The sequence below is a fragment of the Cnephaeus nilssonii genome (genome assembly GCF_951640355.1).
Source record: "Cnephaeus nilssonii genome assembly, chromosome: X".
Classification (NCBI taxonomy): Eukaryota; Metazoa; Chordata; class Mammalia; order Chiroptera; family Vespertilionidae; genus Cnephaeus; species Cnephaeus nilssonii.
In genome coordinates this window covers 18,110,962-18,124,950 of record NC_137071.1, presented here as the reverse complement: position 1 = coordinate 18,124,950, position 13,989 = coordinate 18,110,962, and the positions used below count along the sequence as shown (strand labels likewise).

At 41.5% G+C, this 13,989-nt stretch overlaps 1 protein-coding gene across 6 annotated transcripts in view; it reads right to left on the bottom strand.

Moving 5' to 3' along the window:
* GK (glycerol kinase) overlaps positions 1 to 13,472 on the bottom strand; it is a 70,464-nt gene extending 56,992 nt beyond the window's left edge. For all 6 annotated transcript variants that reach the window (XM_079765144.1, XM_079765147.1, XM_079765145.1 and 3 more), the window contains exons 1-2: positions 13,212 to 13,472; positions 2,141 to 2,214 (exon numbers count right to left, since the gene is read on the bottom strand). In XM_079765144.1, the coding sequence (XP_079621270.1) occupies positions 2,141 to 2,214; positions 13,212 to 13,289 (152 nt within the window). In that variant the 5' untranslated portion in view covers positions 13,290 to 13,472. The remainder of the gene's footprint in view (positions 1 to 2,140; positions 2,215 to 13,211) is intronic.
* Positions 13,473 to 13,989: the final 517 nt, after the last annotated feature.

Genomic DNA, 13,989 nt, shown 5'->3' with positions numbered 1-13,989 from the left:
TAAGTATACTAATCTATTTTGCCATTTTTTTCTCGAAATGTTTTGTTAGTATTTAGGGAAAATTGTAAATGTGTTCTAATAACTATTTCAAGTAGACAAGCAATTGTTCCAAGTTTTCAGACCCGATCCCAGTGCAATTTTGGTAAGGAACCAGGGTCTCAGAAGGCTGAAAGGCTCATAATAAATGATGGGGCATGCCCTAGCTGGTTTGGCTCAGTGGATAGAGCATTGGCCTGTGGACTGAAGGGTCCCAGGTTCGATTCCCTTCAGGGGCATGTGTCCGGGTTGCAGGTTCAATACCCAGTAGGGGGCGTGCAGAAGGCAGCCAATCAATGATTCTCTCTCATCATTGATGTTTTTTCTATCTCTCTCTCCCTCTCCCTCTCTGAAATCAATAAAAATGTATTTTTAAAAATAAAAATAAATGATGAGGCAGAGAAACCTGGGAGAAAAAAATGGCGACTGAGGAAACCCCAAAAGCAGAAATGACACAAGCTACAAGAATCCTACCCTAGGATCTGCAAGTAGCAATAGAGTTCCAATGCCTTTCTTCTCTGCCTTCCTCAGGCTGGCCTAGCTTTCCTGAGCTTTGAGTTCTTGTCTCTAAACTCTTTTTCCAGAAACCCAATCTCTCAACATATTTCTAATTTTCATCCCTCCAAGACACATGTATCCTCTCTCCAAATTGTACTGGGATCAGGCCTGAGGAGAGTCACTCTAATGCAGCTAACATATCAACAGCTTTTATTACTAAACAAAGGAATTCTTTAAAACAGAAAGAAGTCATAGAAAGAAATTATAAAATTTGGTAGGACACCAGTCTTTTCTTTCTTAAATTGAAGGAAACTTTATAGTGAAATGAACAGATCTAAAGTGCACAATTTGTTGAGTTTTAACAAATGTATATAACTCATCTAACCAACACCCCAGTCAAAATATGGAATGTTTCCATCATTCTAGAAATTCTTTCATGGCTCTCTTATGTCAATCACGTACTCCATGGGCAACAAATTTTTAGATTTGTCATTCTAAATTAGTTTAGCCTCTTGACTTTTAGATATAGCCATGCTGCATGCATTCTTTCATGTACAGCCTTTTCCACTTTCCGTGATATCAACAAGATTTATCTATGCTGTAGCATGTATCAGTTCACTGCTTAAAAAGTGCTGAACAGTATTTCATTGTTACCCATTCTACTGATGACAGACATTTGGGTTGCTTCCAGTTTGGGTTATTATGAATAAAGCTGCTATAAGCATTCATCTATAAGTCTTTCTTTAGACATATGCTTTCATTGCTCTTGGATTAAATCCTCCTAAGGTTGCAATGCTACAGAAGTATGGTTAATTTTATAAGAAACTGCCACACAGTTTTTCAAAGTGGCTGTATCATACATATCATAACATTTTAAACTAGCAATTTTCAACCTTTTTCATCTCATGGCACACATAAACTAATAACTACAATTCCACAGCAGGCCAAAAAATATTTTTGCCAATCTGACAAAAAAAAATTAGGTATGATTTTGATTCATTTACACAGGACAGCTATTATTGTGTTGGCTGTTGTCATTTTTTAATTTGACAATCTAAGGGAAAAGAGGTCAGTGCCATTAACTAAATAGTCAGGTATTTCATGTTTTAAAAATTCTTGCAGCACACCGGTTGAAAATGGCTGTTTAAAATAATATACTCAACATTCTATTTAATCACAATTACTACATATGAACATCACTATAAAAAAGGACAATTTTAGTATTAGATATGTGAGTGCTTTTTAGAAAAACATATTTTTATTTAAGAAAAACACACACCCTAATGAGCAAACAGCGGTTGGGCAATGATGCAGACCCAGAATTAAATGACTTCAAAGTTAATGTAGGATTTCCGATATTTAATACATCGTTGCTTTATTTATCATCCACTTCTTTTCTGTCACTTAATTCCTAAGCCATCAAATACCCAGATATTTTGCTGAGCTATCACATTTTTGTTCATTTTCCTGACTAATACCTATCCCATCTCTCAAGTCTTCTTACGAAGGTGTTTGGTCAAGTTTACTTTTAAAAGCCCCTGGGCAGGTGGGGTGAGATGGCCTAAGAAATGCGATATATGTTTACATATTAAATTAGGAAACATACCCTTCTCTTGGAAACTCTTGTTTTATTTCCACTTGATGATGACTAAGTAGTTCGGCTGTTTTTGAATTGAAAACCTGAAAAATATATTGCAATATTGTGTTCAAAATGCAGGCAAAGAGCAAAGGTGTTTAAAGTTATTCAGCAACTGAAGTTCTTATTTACTGATAGAAAAAGCCCAATCAGATGAAATGCCATACAAAAGATGTCCTACTTTCTCTTCAGATAGAAACATAAAAGTTATAAGGTAGCTTCAGAAATAACTTCCCTTTATATAAATAAAAACCTATTGAAGATAAAGCTAAAGAGGCAATTACTTATTTTTAAAAAAACAAAAATGGCTCCAGATGTAGGAGCCGACCAATTAATGGTCAAGTGTTTTTTGGGGTTTTTTTTTTGAGAATAATAAAACCAAGAATAAAAGAGCTGGCAAAACGCTGATAGTGATGGTGTGAATGGTCCATTTAGCATCCATCTTGGATGTGGAGACAGAAAGAGTCACAGATGCCTAAGCAGGGAAGCATACTGTGGGAATTCCTTTGAAGGGAAGTGCAGCAAATGCATCTAGCTCTTATAATAGACAAATAGGAGAAGTGTATCCTGGCAACCAGCTGAGGGCTCTCTGTGACATACTTGTCACGAATTGCTGACCCTTGATATAAAACAGCAAAACCCAAGGGATGAAAGCTGACAAAGAAGGGCTTTACAGTCTCCCACAAATTTAATACTACCGAAACACTTAAAAAAACTTAGCAAACTTTTTTCATCTACTGTTGACCCATGAATAATGCCCCTCCTCTTCGTGCAGTGGGAAATCCATGTATAAGTACACCCACATAATTGGATTCCCAACCACAGAGTTGACCATTGAACAACGCAGGTTTGAACAGCGCGGGTTAATTGAACTTCTGCCACTTTAAAAAATAAATCCGTGTTGTTCAGGAGTCAACTGTATATTGTTTTCACCTGGGAGTACCTATACTCGAGTACCAAAAAGTACTTAGTCTTTCAGAGTAAGGATTCATAGTTTCATTAAAGTTAACTTCCCAAATCACTGTACTTGCAGCAGTGGGGTCATATCCAATTAGGGAAGAATGTGTTTCCATGCCTAGGTTTCCTATGGGAGAAAATTACCTGCTCAATGAAAACTAAGAAACAGAAAGAAATAAGAGAAAATACACGGCGAATTGCTGCTCCACTCCCTTCCCACCACACATACACCTCCTTTTTGGGAGGAAATAATGAAAGCAAGAAGGCAAATTCTCAAGCCCTTTGAGGAGATAAAATATCTTACAAGTCAAAGGTTAACTTAACACATCATAAGTAAAGGGCACTTGGCAGAAGCCGGTGTAATTCACAACCTAGCATTAGAGTATATTTAGGATACCTGCTCCTTTTGTCCTATTTTATTTGCATCTCTAGGGCCTAGAATAGTGCCTGACAGAGCATTATTTTTTAATTTTTTCTGAAAGTTTTTTTTAAATATATATTTTTATTATTTCAGAGAGGTCGGGAGAGGGAGAGAGATAGAAACATCAATGAGAGAGAATCATCCATAGGCTGCCTCCTGCCGGCCCCCACTGGTGACCGAACCCGCAACCCAGACATGTGCCCTTGACCGGAATCAAACCTGGGACCCTTCAGTCCATAGGACGATGCTCTATCCACTGAGCCAAACCAGCAAGGGCTTTTCTGACAGTTTTAATGCTCAATAAATGTGTTGCATGTCTGAAAAAAATATAGTCTATAAGGTACTTATTAGGGGGAAAATTATCAAATGAGAAATGGTTATGTGGCCTAAACTCTAATAGGAAACCACATATGTTCTCTTCATTCATATCACTGCTGCTCCCAGGGTCTACTCTCAAATCCCCAAGGGACACTGGTGTCATAACAAGGTGTCCCTTTTTGTGGGCTGGATTTATTTTTTTATTTTTTATTTATTTATTTATTTATTTTATTGTTTGAAGTATTACAAATAGTGGTACATATGTCTCCTTTTTTCCCTCTCTTGACCTCTCCCCGGCCTCCCCTGCCCCCCAGTACATGCCCTCACCTGCCCCCCCCCAGTGTCTTGTATCCATTGGTTATGCTTATATGCATGTGTACAAGTCCTTTGGTTGATCTCTTACAGCCCCCCCCCTCCCAACCTCCCCTGCCTTCCCGCTGTAGTTTGGCAGTCTGTTCAATGCTTCTTTGCCTCTGTATCTATTTTTCCCCCTATTTCTTTCCTTTAAAAAATCTTGCCTCTGCAGACTAGAAGTAAACATATAATAACAAAAAATGTTTGAGTCCCAATTTCATTGTCCAACAGTTCTGAGTCCCCGTTTCAATGTCCAACAGTTTGTGGGCTGGATTTATAAAAACCTCAATAGCAGACCTATAGAGCTATGAATGGAGTGCGACCCTTCTTCCATTACCTAGTTTTAACTAGGCTGGCTTCAGGACCCTCACACTAAAAATAGATTGATAGGCCTTTGAAATAGGTAGAGATTTGGGTAAATTCTATTTGCTACATGGAGCATGACGCCATCTGATCACACAGCATTTGGATATAACAGGAAAGCGCCTGGACCTTCCTACTTCTTTAGAACACTGAATCTGAACACAAAGTGGACACTGTTAGGTCTAATCAAATAATTGAATTGAGACCCCTCCCACGGGAACTGGCTTTTCAGATCACTTCACTATGGACATTCTCTTCCCTTTGCTGAGACCACATTTCATTTGCTGCGACTACATTCCATTATCTCCCCTCCGGGTATGCATAAAGAAGTCTCTGCCCAGAAAAAACCTGCCAAAATTCCTTTAAAAGCCGCTGGCTCCCGTAACTGGGGGCTGGTGTGCGGATGATAGAATAAATTCGCAATCCCTCACCATTCTAGCCCCGTGCATTCTCCCTTTGCCGACCTAACAGATGCCACCTTTAGCTGTTTAGGACTTGACCCCTTATGTTGCACTCCCAAACTTGTCAACACTTTTGAGATTTAATGTTTTTAGACTCTGTGACTTTCTTAGTGCAACACCATCCAATAGCAATACAATGCAAGCCACATATGTAATTGTAAATGTTCTCATTTTAAAAAATAAATAAATAACAGTAAAATGAGCCCTAGCTGGTATGGCTCAGGTGTCCCTGGTTCGATTTCCGGTCAGGGCACAAACCCAGGTTGTGAGTTCTATCCCCAGTAGGGGTGCGTGTGGGAGGTACCCGATCAATGTTTTCCCTCACATCGATGTTTCTCTCCCTTTACCTTCCTCTCTAAAACCAATTAAAAACATTTTTTAAAAGAACAGTAAAAAGAAACAGGTGAAATTAATTTTAATAACATTTTAAGCCAATATAACATTATCATTTCAACATGTAATCAATATAAAAATTATTAATGGGAGCTTTTACATTTTTTTAGTACCTTGTCTTTTAAGTCTGGCCACAGAACTGGTTAGGTTGACTTAGGGTCACCCACCAACATCAGAAAAAATTTCCCTGCATCCAGGAATGCTGTACAATGGCACACAATCCCCACCCCAGAGGCACATCCCCCTTAGGTCTGGCTCCAACAGACCCAAGGCTTAGCTAAAGCTGTTCATGTCCATGTAAAACACAAAAACAAGAGTTTTCCTCTCATCTAAGAGTAGGCTTTTTGATCCCTGCAGTCAAACTACCTGGGGCTCTTATTATCATTTCTTTTGTCTTTTTGGGGTCCTCAGACAGCTTTTAGGGGAATTTATCTTGAACATGGGCTCTTCACCCTCTAAAAGATCCCCAAAAGTTCCTTCCTTGGGAATTCTAGCTCATTATATGTACAAACATTTTTGGTCCTTCCTCTTTTGCCTTTTCAAATAAAATGGACCAACTTAGCCAAAATAATTTAAAACTTAAAGGGAAACCTTTAAGTTGATCTCAAGGCACCTCCCACCCCCCTTAAAGAGGAGGATTCCAAACTTCCCAGGGACAACGGACCTTTGATTGATATGCAGAAGTTTCTAAAAGACAAATGACTTTAAAAAACAAAACAGCTCTAAGGATCCTAAAGGAAACTTTTAGCATCTGAACTGGCACTTTAAAATTTCTCCCTGTTTCTCCTACCGGAAACCTGACAACATATTTGAGAGGACTTAATAACTTTGAATCAGAAACTTGGCAAAATTAGGAGCTAAAGATTCAGAGCCTAATAAAATTTTTAGAAAGCCTCCTCCGCCAAGGTAAAATAAATTATGCATCCAGAGGGAAAGAAGCAAATGTGGAATGACGTACTTGGGCCAGTAGGTCAACCTATGATGTCACATGACTTACAAACAAATTCTTGGGGGAATAGAGAACAGTTGTCCATATCTTACAAATCTTTGTGAAACCAGAAATGCAACTCAAGAAGTAGTTCAGAGCCCACCTATTTTTACCATCCGCAAGTCCTAAGACTGAAAAGAGAAAAGCAAATGACGGTTATTTATGAGTTTGTTTTTTAAAGCCCAAACTGCTATGCTGGCTCCAATGCTCCTTGCCAAGAACAAATACAAATCTTAATCGTCTTCTCCACAAATATTAATAAGAAAAAAATCTGAACAAATAAACTTATTCCAACTGTTGGGGCAGAAATATGAATCACGATCTGTTAACCATGATTGTTGGCTGTAGTTATAAGAAATATTAATCATGCTCTGTTAACCGGGATTGTTCTGTTCTGATTAGAGAAAGCACATTCTAACCTAACAGAGTAGTACGCCCCGGGACAAGGAAGTTAACCTTGGAATGAAGTCCATTCACATCTTAGAACTGCCTATTATCATGAAAAGATTAACAACCTTGTCATTGCCCTTTGCAACCCCCCAGCCCACATCGCCTTCAACCTGTAACCATTACACCCATTCTTATTCCTTCTGCCTACTTCCCCAAGTAACCTTTGTCCTTCTACCCCACATAAGCAGCTGGCTTATGGTGGGGGGCAGAGTAGATTTTTGTGGATGACCTGCTGCTCTCCCACACTGCTGCAATTATTGGAATAAATGCTCATATATGATTCAACCCTGTCTCTGCTTAATTGGCTCAAGTAGTGACTGGCAGCCCGCACTCGTTGCTTGTCTATTCTCACAACTGCTGTAAAGTGGGGTTTTTGCCTTATTTTACCTGTCACATGGCTAAACTTTTATTTATTACTAAAATTAAAAAAAAACTATCATGTCTCTGGTAACATCTAGTATTAGTTTATGTATGCCTACCTCATAGGAAATATTACTAGAATTGGTTTATAAAGAGTTGTTTAATTGGCTTAAAGGAATTAAATGCTTATATAAAAATTCTCAAAAATAGAAAACTAATCCAAATGCTATTTCAGAATCATGTGCTATGAGAAAAAAATATACATATGTATTTTTTAATACTCACCCAAGGATAGGCTTATTGATTTTAGAGAGGGGAGGGAGATAAACATTTATGAAAGAGAAACATCAATTGGTTGCTTCCAGTACAGCCCCAACCAGGGATCAAACCCGAACGTAGGCATGTGCCCTGGCTGGCAATCGAACCCATAGCCTTCGAGTCAGTTTATGGGACAATGCTCCAACCAACTGAGCCACACCAGCTAGGGTGAGAAAATATTTTATATTAAAGCTGGTTTGAGTTTGGTTTGGTTGAATAGCCATGTCCCTAGAATATCATCTTGAAGTATAATACTTTTATTCTACCCGGGCTTATTGGTCAAATAAGTCCATGTGTTGTTCTGTTACAAAATTTGTCACCAAGGAAAATAACTCAGTGTGATGAAATTTCATAAGTGACTAAAGAAAATTTTTGAGAACAACTCAAACAAATAGATGTAGATGGGCTACAAAGTTTTTTAGTAAACTCAGCAATATTTATGTTTTATGGTAAGCCTACTTAAATAGTTTCCCAAAATCTTTTGGTAACTTGAAACCTTAGAGTTTTGCCAAGTTTAATGATAAGTCAAGTTAAATTCACTGAATATGCAGATCATTTCCAAATATGATCAAATACTGAGACATTGTTAAAGAAAGAAGGAAAGTTATTTTTACTAAAAAGTTGTTTAAAAAGAACTTTCTGAAACAACACATGTCTTCTCTGTCTTAGAAGAGTAGTGGAGACACAAAATGCTGTCCTTACCCAGTAACTGTCCTTTAGGCCCGCCTCGCTCATTGTAAAATGTCAGCCATTCCCATCATAAACATGCACATTCATTTCCCTCTGCACGTGATTTCCCCATCAGCCTACTCTTTTATGCCACACTCAACTCTACTATGTGATAAGACAATTCTCAGGAATGTCAATTTCCTCTCTAGGACACTCTACTACATAAATGTAAATGACTGAAGATAAAAATATGTTACATTGCAAATTTCACAAAAGGCATAATGGCATATTCCAGCAAGCCCACAGAACATAGCAAACAGCACTGTATTTTTCTTCAAAATGAAATTGTATCAAATAGCTTATACAGACATCTAATACATCTATAGTTGCCAAATTTCCCTCTTTCCAAGACCCCACAAGGTTTACCTTCCTGTCTTCCAAACCAGTTCTAGTCAACACCATGGAGCCCTGTAGGACCCTCTGCTGAGGTCTATTCACGTGATGAGCACCGACCACATGCCAGATGCTGTATTAGGCTTTAGGGAGGAATAAAAGACACCATTCTGTTCCTTAAGGAGCTCAAAATTGAAAGCTCCTGACACTTCTGCTTGTGAGAGACAAGAGGACAAAAGAGGGTGGCAGCTCTCTGGTGAGAACATGTTTTTGCCATTTGTATAATGTGATGGGCGAGAAAGCAAACCAACTTAGCGGGGGGGGGGGGGGGGGCGGGGGGGAGTCCCACAAAAGAATCACTGCTCTAGTTATCACAAGAGTGGCCTCATTCCCGCTGTGAATCAAATTAGTTTTTACCAAATTCACTGTTCATTAGTCTCTGGCCCCTAACGGGTGCTTAATAAATATGTATTGAATAAATAAATGAAAGAAAGAAGGCGGAAATACATCCTTGAGCCTTATGAGGTCTCTGAGTATAATGAGACAACTGGGGCCAGGGCAGTGTTTCCTGCCAAAACAAGCATGGAACTACAATTCTAGTCATTCTTCACAGATGCTGGCTATTGGAACGAAATGGTTACGCAACCATTATCCACAGTGACTACACCCGAGCCCAACCCAGGACCCACGGAGTCACAAGATGGTCAAATCAGGAGTACTTACTCAAAGGCAAAATTTTTTGACATATTGCAAAACTAAGCTGGAAGTATATTTTTGTTGGTGAAGATTCATTTATGATCATAATCAGAACTGACACTTGAGTGATAAGTGGGAATGTGGCCTTTTCCAGCCCCCCATCTTCCCTTCAACATACTCCAGGCAGCGAGGGAGCCAAGGCAGGAGTTAGGAGGACAGGCTTCTGAGTATTACAGACCTGGACTTGAATCCTAGTTCCACCAGTTACTCTGCAACCTTGGGCACCATCCCCAGCTCAGTCTAATTACCTGTGTGAAGGAGCTTAATAATACTACCAGCATCACAGTTGTTATAAAGATTAAATGAGATAATGCTGGACAAGTCCTCTATAAAGTACCTGACACATTTCAAATCACAACACATTCTAAGCCTTTGTTTTTTCTTTAACATTCAACTTAATGAGGGGAAAACAAAGTTACCAAATGAGAGAAGGAAGTTGACTGTTTAAGCTGCAACTTTTGTCTTATAAAGAAATGGCCCATCCTTAAAACCTGTTACAGTAATTATCTTTCCAAGAAGTTGTTACTCTGCAATCTGAGTAACCATGTGCCAATGCAGTTCGCTTTCCTATGGGACAAGATGGAAATTTTCCTTTAGTACAAAGCATATTCATTTATAGGTTGCCAAGAGTAATTCTTTTGCTAACTGGAGGAAGAAATGAATATATTTTAAAATTGCAGATCTACTAAAATAGAAGAAATGAAGTGAGGAAGTTTTAAGATTTTTTTTTTTGACTAGGTAAAAAAGACAACCAGAATTAAAATTCAGCTGACCTGTTAAAGGTTAATCTGTATACAGTGTTCCCTCTAGACAAAACAGGTGTTCATTTATTGTGTTGAGCAAGATGTTTTAAAGAATTCAAAGAGGAACTAGACTCAAAAGGAGGTCCCTGCCCTCAAATACAGCAGGTATAGAATTATAATACAAAGTAGGCGATAGGAAAAGTGCTGTAGGAAGTGAGAGAAATTCTAACTAAGGGGTTAAGGAAGACTTCTACTAAGGGGTGGCAGGCAGTTGAGCCACAATTTGGAGGCAGAATAGAATTTTAAGAAGGTATAGGGAATAGGGGAGGAGACCTTTGCGGGAGGAGACATTTCCATTGCATGAAAGACCATGAGTTAACATCACTAGCAGGGAAAAGAGGAGAAGAAAGCTTGGGGAGGTTATCCGTTTTGTGAAAGTTGAACTGGATATGCAAATTGAATGAAAAATGTCCAGGAAATTATTTAAATACCTTTAACTTTATAAGCTTCCGTATGACAGTTCTTATCCACTGCAATCTTTGTGAGAAACTAAGCAATTATTTTTGAGTCATAATTACATGGAACAGCATGACTAGAACTCCTGGGAATCACCTTGTGATTGAAGCACTTATTCAGCAAATCTATTATCTGCATTTTGCAGGGAGTGGTTTAACAAGCACTTTCCTTATAACCATCCCTGTCTTTCTTGACTTTGCACCTTTATCTACCTCTGAAGAATTCTTTCCTAGTCGTTTCTCAGGAATCAGAAAACATTATTGATCCACTTTTACACATCATCCTATAAGCAGGATGGGTATCTCCTGAATTTGCACCTTAGCTTACTAACTGAGATCATGCCACACAGAGCCCAATAAACAGAAACTGACTTTTGAAGGCTCATGTTGTTCATGTCACATCCTGAACAGCTGATTGTGAGAATATGAAGTTGACTTATTCCTTCCCCACCAGAACAGAAAGATGTCTCTTGGGCAACAGAATCTGAGGGACCAGGAACAAACTGCAGTAGATAAAGATCGCTGGGCTACAGGGAGAGCAAGAGCAAAGAGCCCAAAGGAAGATAAGCACAGTCAGGCAAGCTTCTAAAAAGCATTCATAGAAGGCAATGACTGTATAAACTTGAAAACAATCACCATTGTTTATTTAGCCCCCACGGTGCTTTATGGACTAGTTGCCAACATTCTATAGGAAGATTACACTGAAAACTCGAGATGATGACCTTTTCTTAGAGAGTGTGAAGATCTGGCCACACTGGGCTTGGGTTCCTGTTTGGCAACTATAGACTATCCCCTTGGCCTGGGTCTGCCCTCCAACCTCTACCTGCCTGGCCCCTGCAGGCATTTTGTGTGGGCAGTCCTTGAGTATGGCTGCAAAACCCAACCCACAAATTACTCAGTATGTGTGTCTTAATGATCTTTCTTCATTTTAAATACACAATGATGGCCCTGGCCAGTTTGCTCAGAGGTTAGAGCGTTGTCGAGTAGACCAAAAGGTTAGGGTTCGGTTCCAGCCTAAGGGCACTACCTTGGTTGCAGGTTTGTCCCCCAGGGGCACATGCAGGAGGCAACCAATGAATGTGTCTCTCTCACATTGATGTTTCTCTCTCTCTTTCTCTCTCTCTCTCTCTCTCTCTCTCTCTCTCTCTCTCTCTTCCTCCATCCCTCCCTCCTTCTCTCACTCTTCCTCCCTCCCTCCTTCTCTCTCTCACTCTCGCCCATACACACACTCCCCCCTCCTCTCCCTTTTTTCCCCCTCTCTGGTGGTGGGGCTGTGGAAATCTATGGAAAAAATATCCTCAGGTGAGGATTAAATACACAATTGATGATTGTATATTTTACATATTAATCAAGTCCAGTTAGGCAGACTTTCTTACTTATGATTCAGGGTTACCACATAAACATTTATGAAAATAAGACAAAGTGAAACCTGCCCTGGGTGATCAAAAGATAAACAATGTAAGAGACTGTAGAACTATGTCTTGGCAGCACAAACTAGGGTAAGTCATGAAATAAGATTCAAGCTAAAATTGCACCGAAAGCTTTCCAGTGTAGACAAGAGTATCAAAACGAAGGCACATGTGAAGGTTTTAGTCAGTGGTCAGCTAAACAGAAGTTTGGAACAACATATACACTGTATGTATAACGTATAGTATACTAAAAAGGTGCATGAAAAAATGATTTGAAGTAAAGTAGTGAAGATGGAGCTAAATAATTACTAAATATTTACATCAACTTGCCAGGTTAGTCAACTGTCCATTGAAGTCAAATGTCCATTAACCAACAACCATTTATTTAAATTATTTTAAAATTATCTTACTGAACTCAGTACTAGATCACTTTAAGAGCAAGATTCCTAGCGGAATAGTCACTTAAATAGCACTTAAATAAAAAGAGAAACAGAATTTTCCTTGTCACTTTACTCTGTGAAGCATTAAGTGTTTGTAACAGGCAAAGTATCAGAACTGAAATTTGCAAGTCTTCGATTGGTAAAGACAGAATACTGTAGTTTTCCGAAGGTGTTCTGCGCCCCCCACCCCACCCCGGTAGCATTGTACCTTCTACAATTTCTGTGGGAGAAGATGACAACGCATCATTGCTAATACTATATTTATTCTACTGCTCCAAAGGACGTTGTGTTAGGCTATCACAGCCGTGACACAGCTTTCCCCCCATCCAAGGACGTCCTGCGCCCCGCAGGCCAAATGCTCTGGGGAAGACCGCAGTAGCGGTCCATGTGACCACCTGTCCCTGGCCGCAAGCGGGCAGCTCCGCACGGATGCTCAGCGATTCCTAGATCCCTTTGGAAGAGTTCCCCCCATTAGGAGGTGACCCGGCTCCACCACCGAGACCGGGGCTGCTCACATCGGCCACCGGGGTCTCGAGAGGCCGAGGTCCCCCAAGTCCGCGTGGGACAGCTACAGCGTGGCAGGTCCTGCTTAGGGGGCCTTGGCCTCCTTCCCTTGCCAAGAGGCCGGGAGCCCCGGGGCCGGGGGAGACGCGGGATGGGCACGCTACAACCAATGCCGGCATCCCGGGGCTCCCGCACCGGCTCAGCTCCTTAAATGTCACCCCGGGCTCACCAAAAAGCGCGTCGAGCTGGTGCCCTGGTCCACTGCCCCAACCAACGGCCCCAAAACTGCTTTCTTCGCGGCTGCCATGAAACCAGCTTCGGGTCGGCAGGAGATCGCGACCGGTTTCCCGGGTGACGGCGGCCAGCGGAGGAGGCGCCGAATCCAGTCGGGAGGGCGAGGCGGCGTGTGACCGCAAATCGATCAGACCGGGCACCAGGCAGCCCCTTTACGCGCGTGGAGCCTGCTCACCCCGCCCCTCCGGCCCGCGCCCGCCCCAACAGCGTTCCCCAGGACTCCGGGGGCGTGGCGGGAGGGGCGCTGTCTGCCGGGCCAGCCAATGGGCGAACGCAGAAGACGCGGAACGTCCGGACAGAGGGGTCTGTGACGTCAAGGGGGCGGGGCCTGGGAACGGCGGGGGCGGTGGCCCGCGCGGTAGGTCACGTGGGGCCCGGCGCCCGGCGCCCGAGCCAACCTGCAGCAGGGCTGGGGGTGGAGGCCGGTGCCGCCCATTGGCAGGGAGGGCCACTGGCCCGAGGCAAGGGCACAACCCCACCCGCGCCCTGGGCGCCCTGGGTTTACTGCCTGCGGATGGGTCCCAAAGTGCAGAACTGCTTGTTCCTCAGAAGGGCCGGGCAGAGTACGAGGTAAATCGCTCTTTGGACCGACCCGGCCTTCCCGCGCTCCCCATGCCCCGCCCACCCTCTCCGCTGCTCGTCCTGGAAAATAATAATAATCTACAGGAATGACCCTCAAGCAGTGTCACCTCCAGAAGCAAGGAGAATCCCTC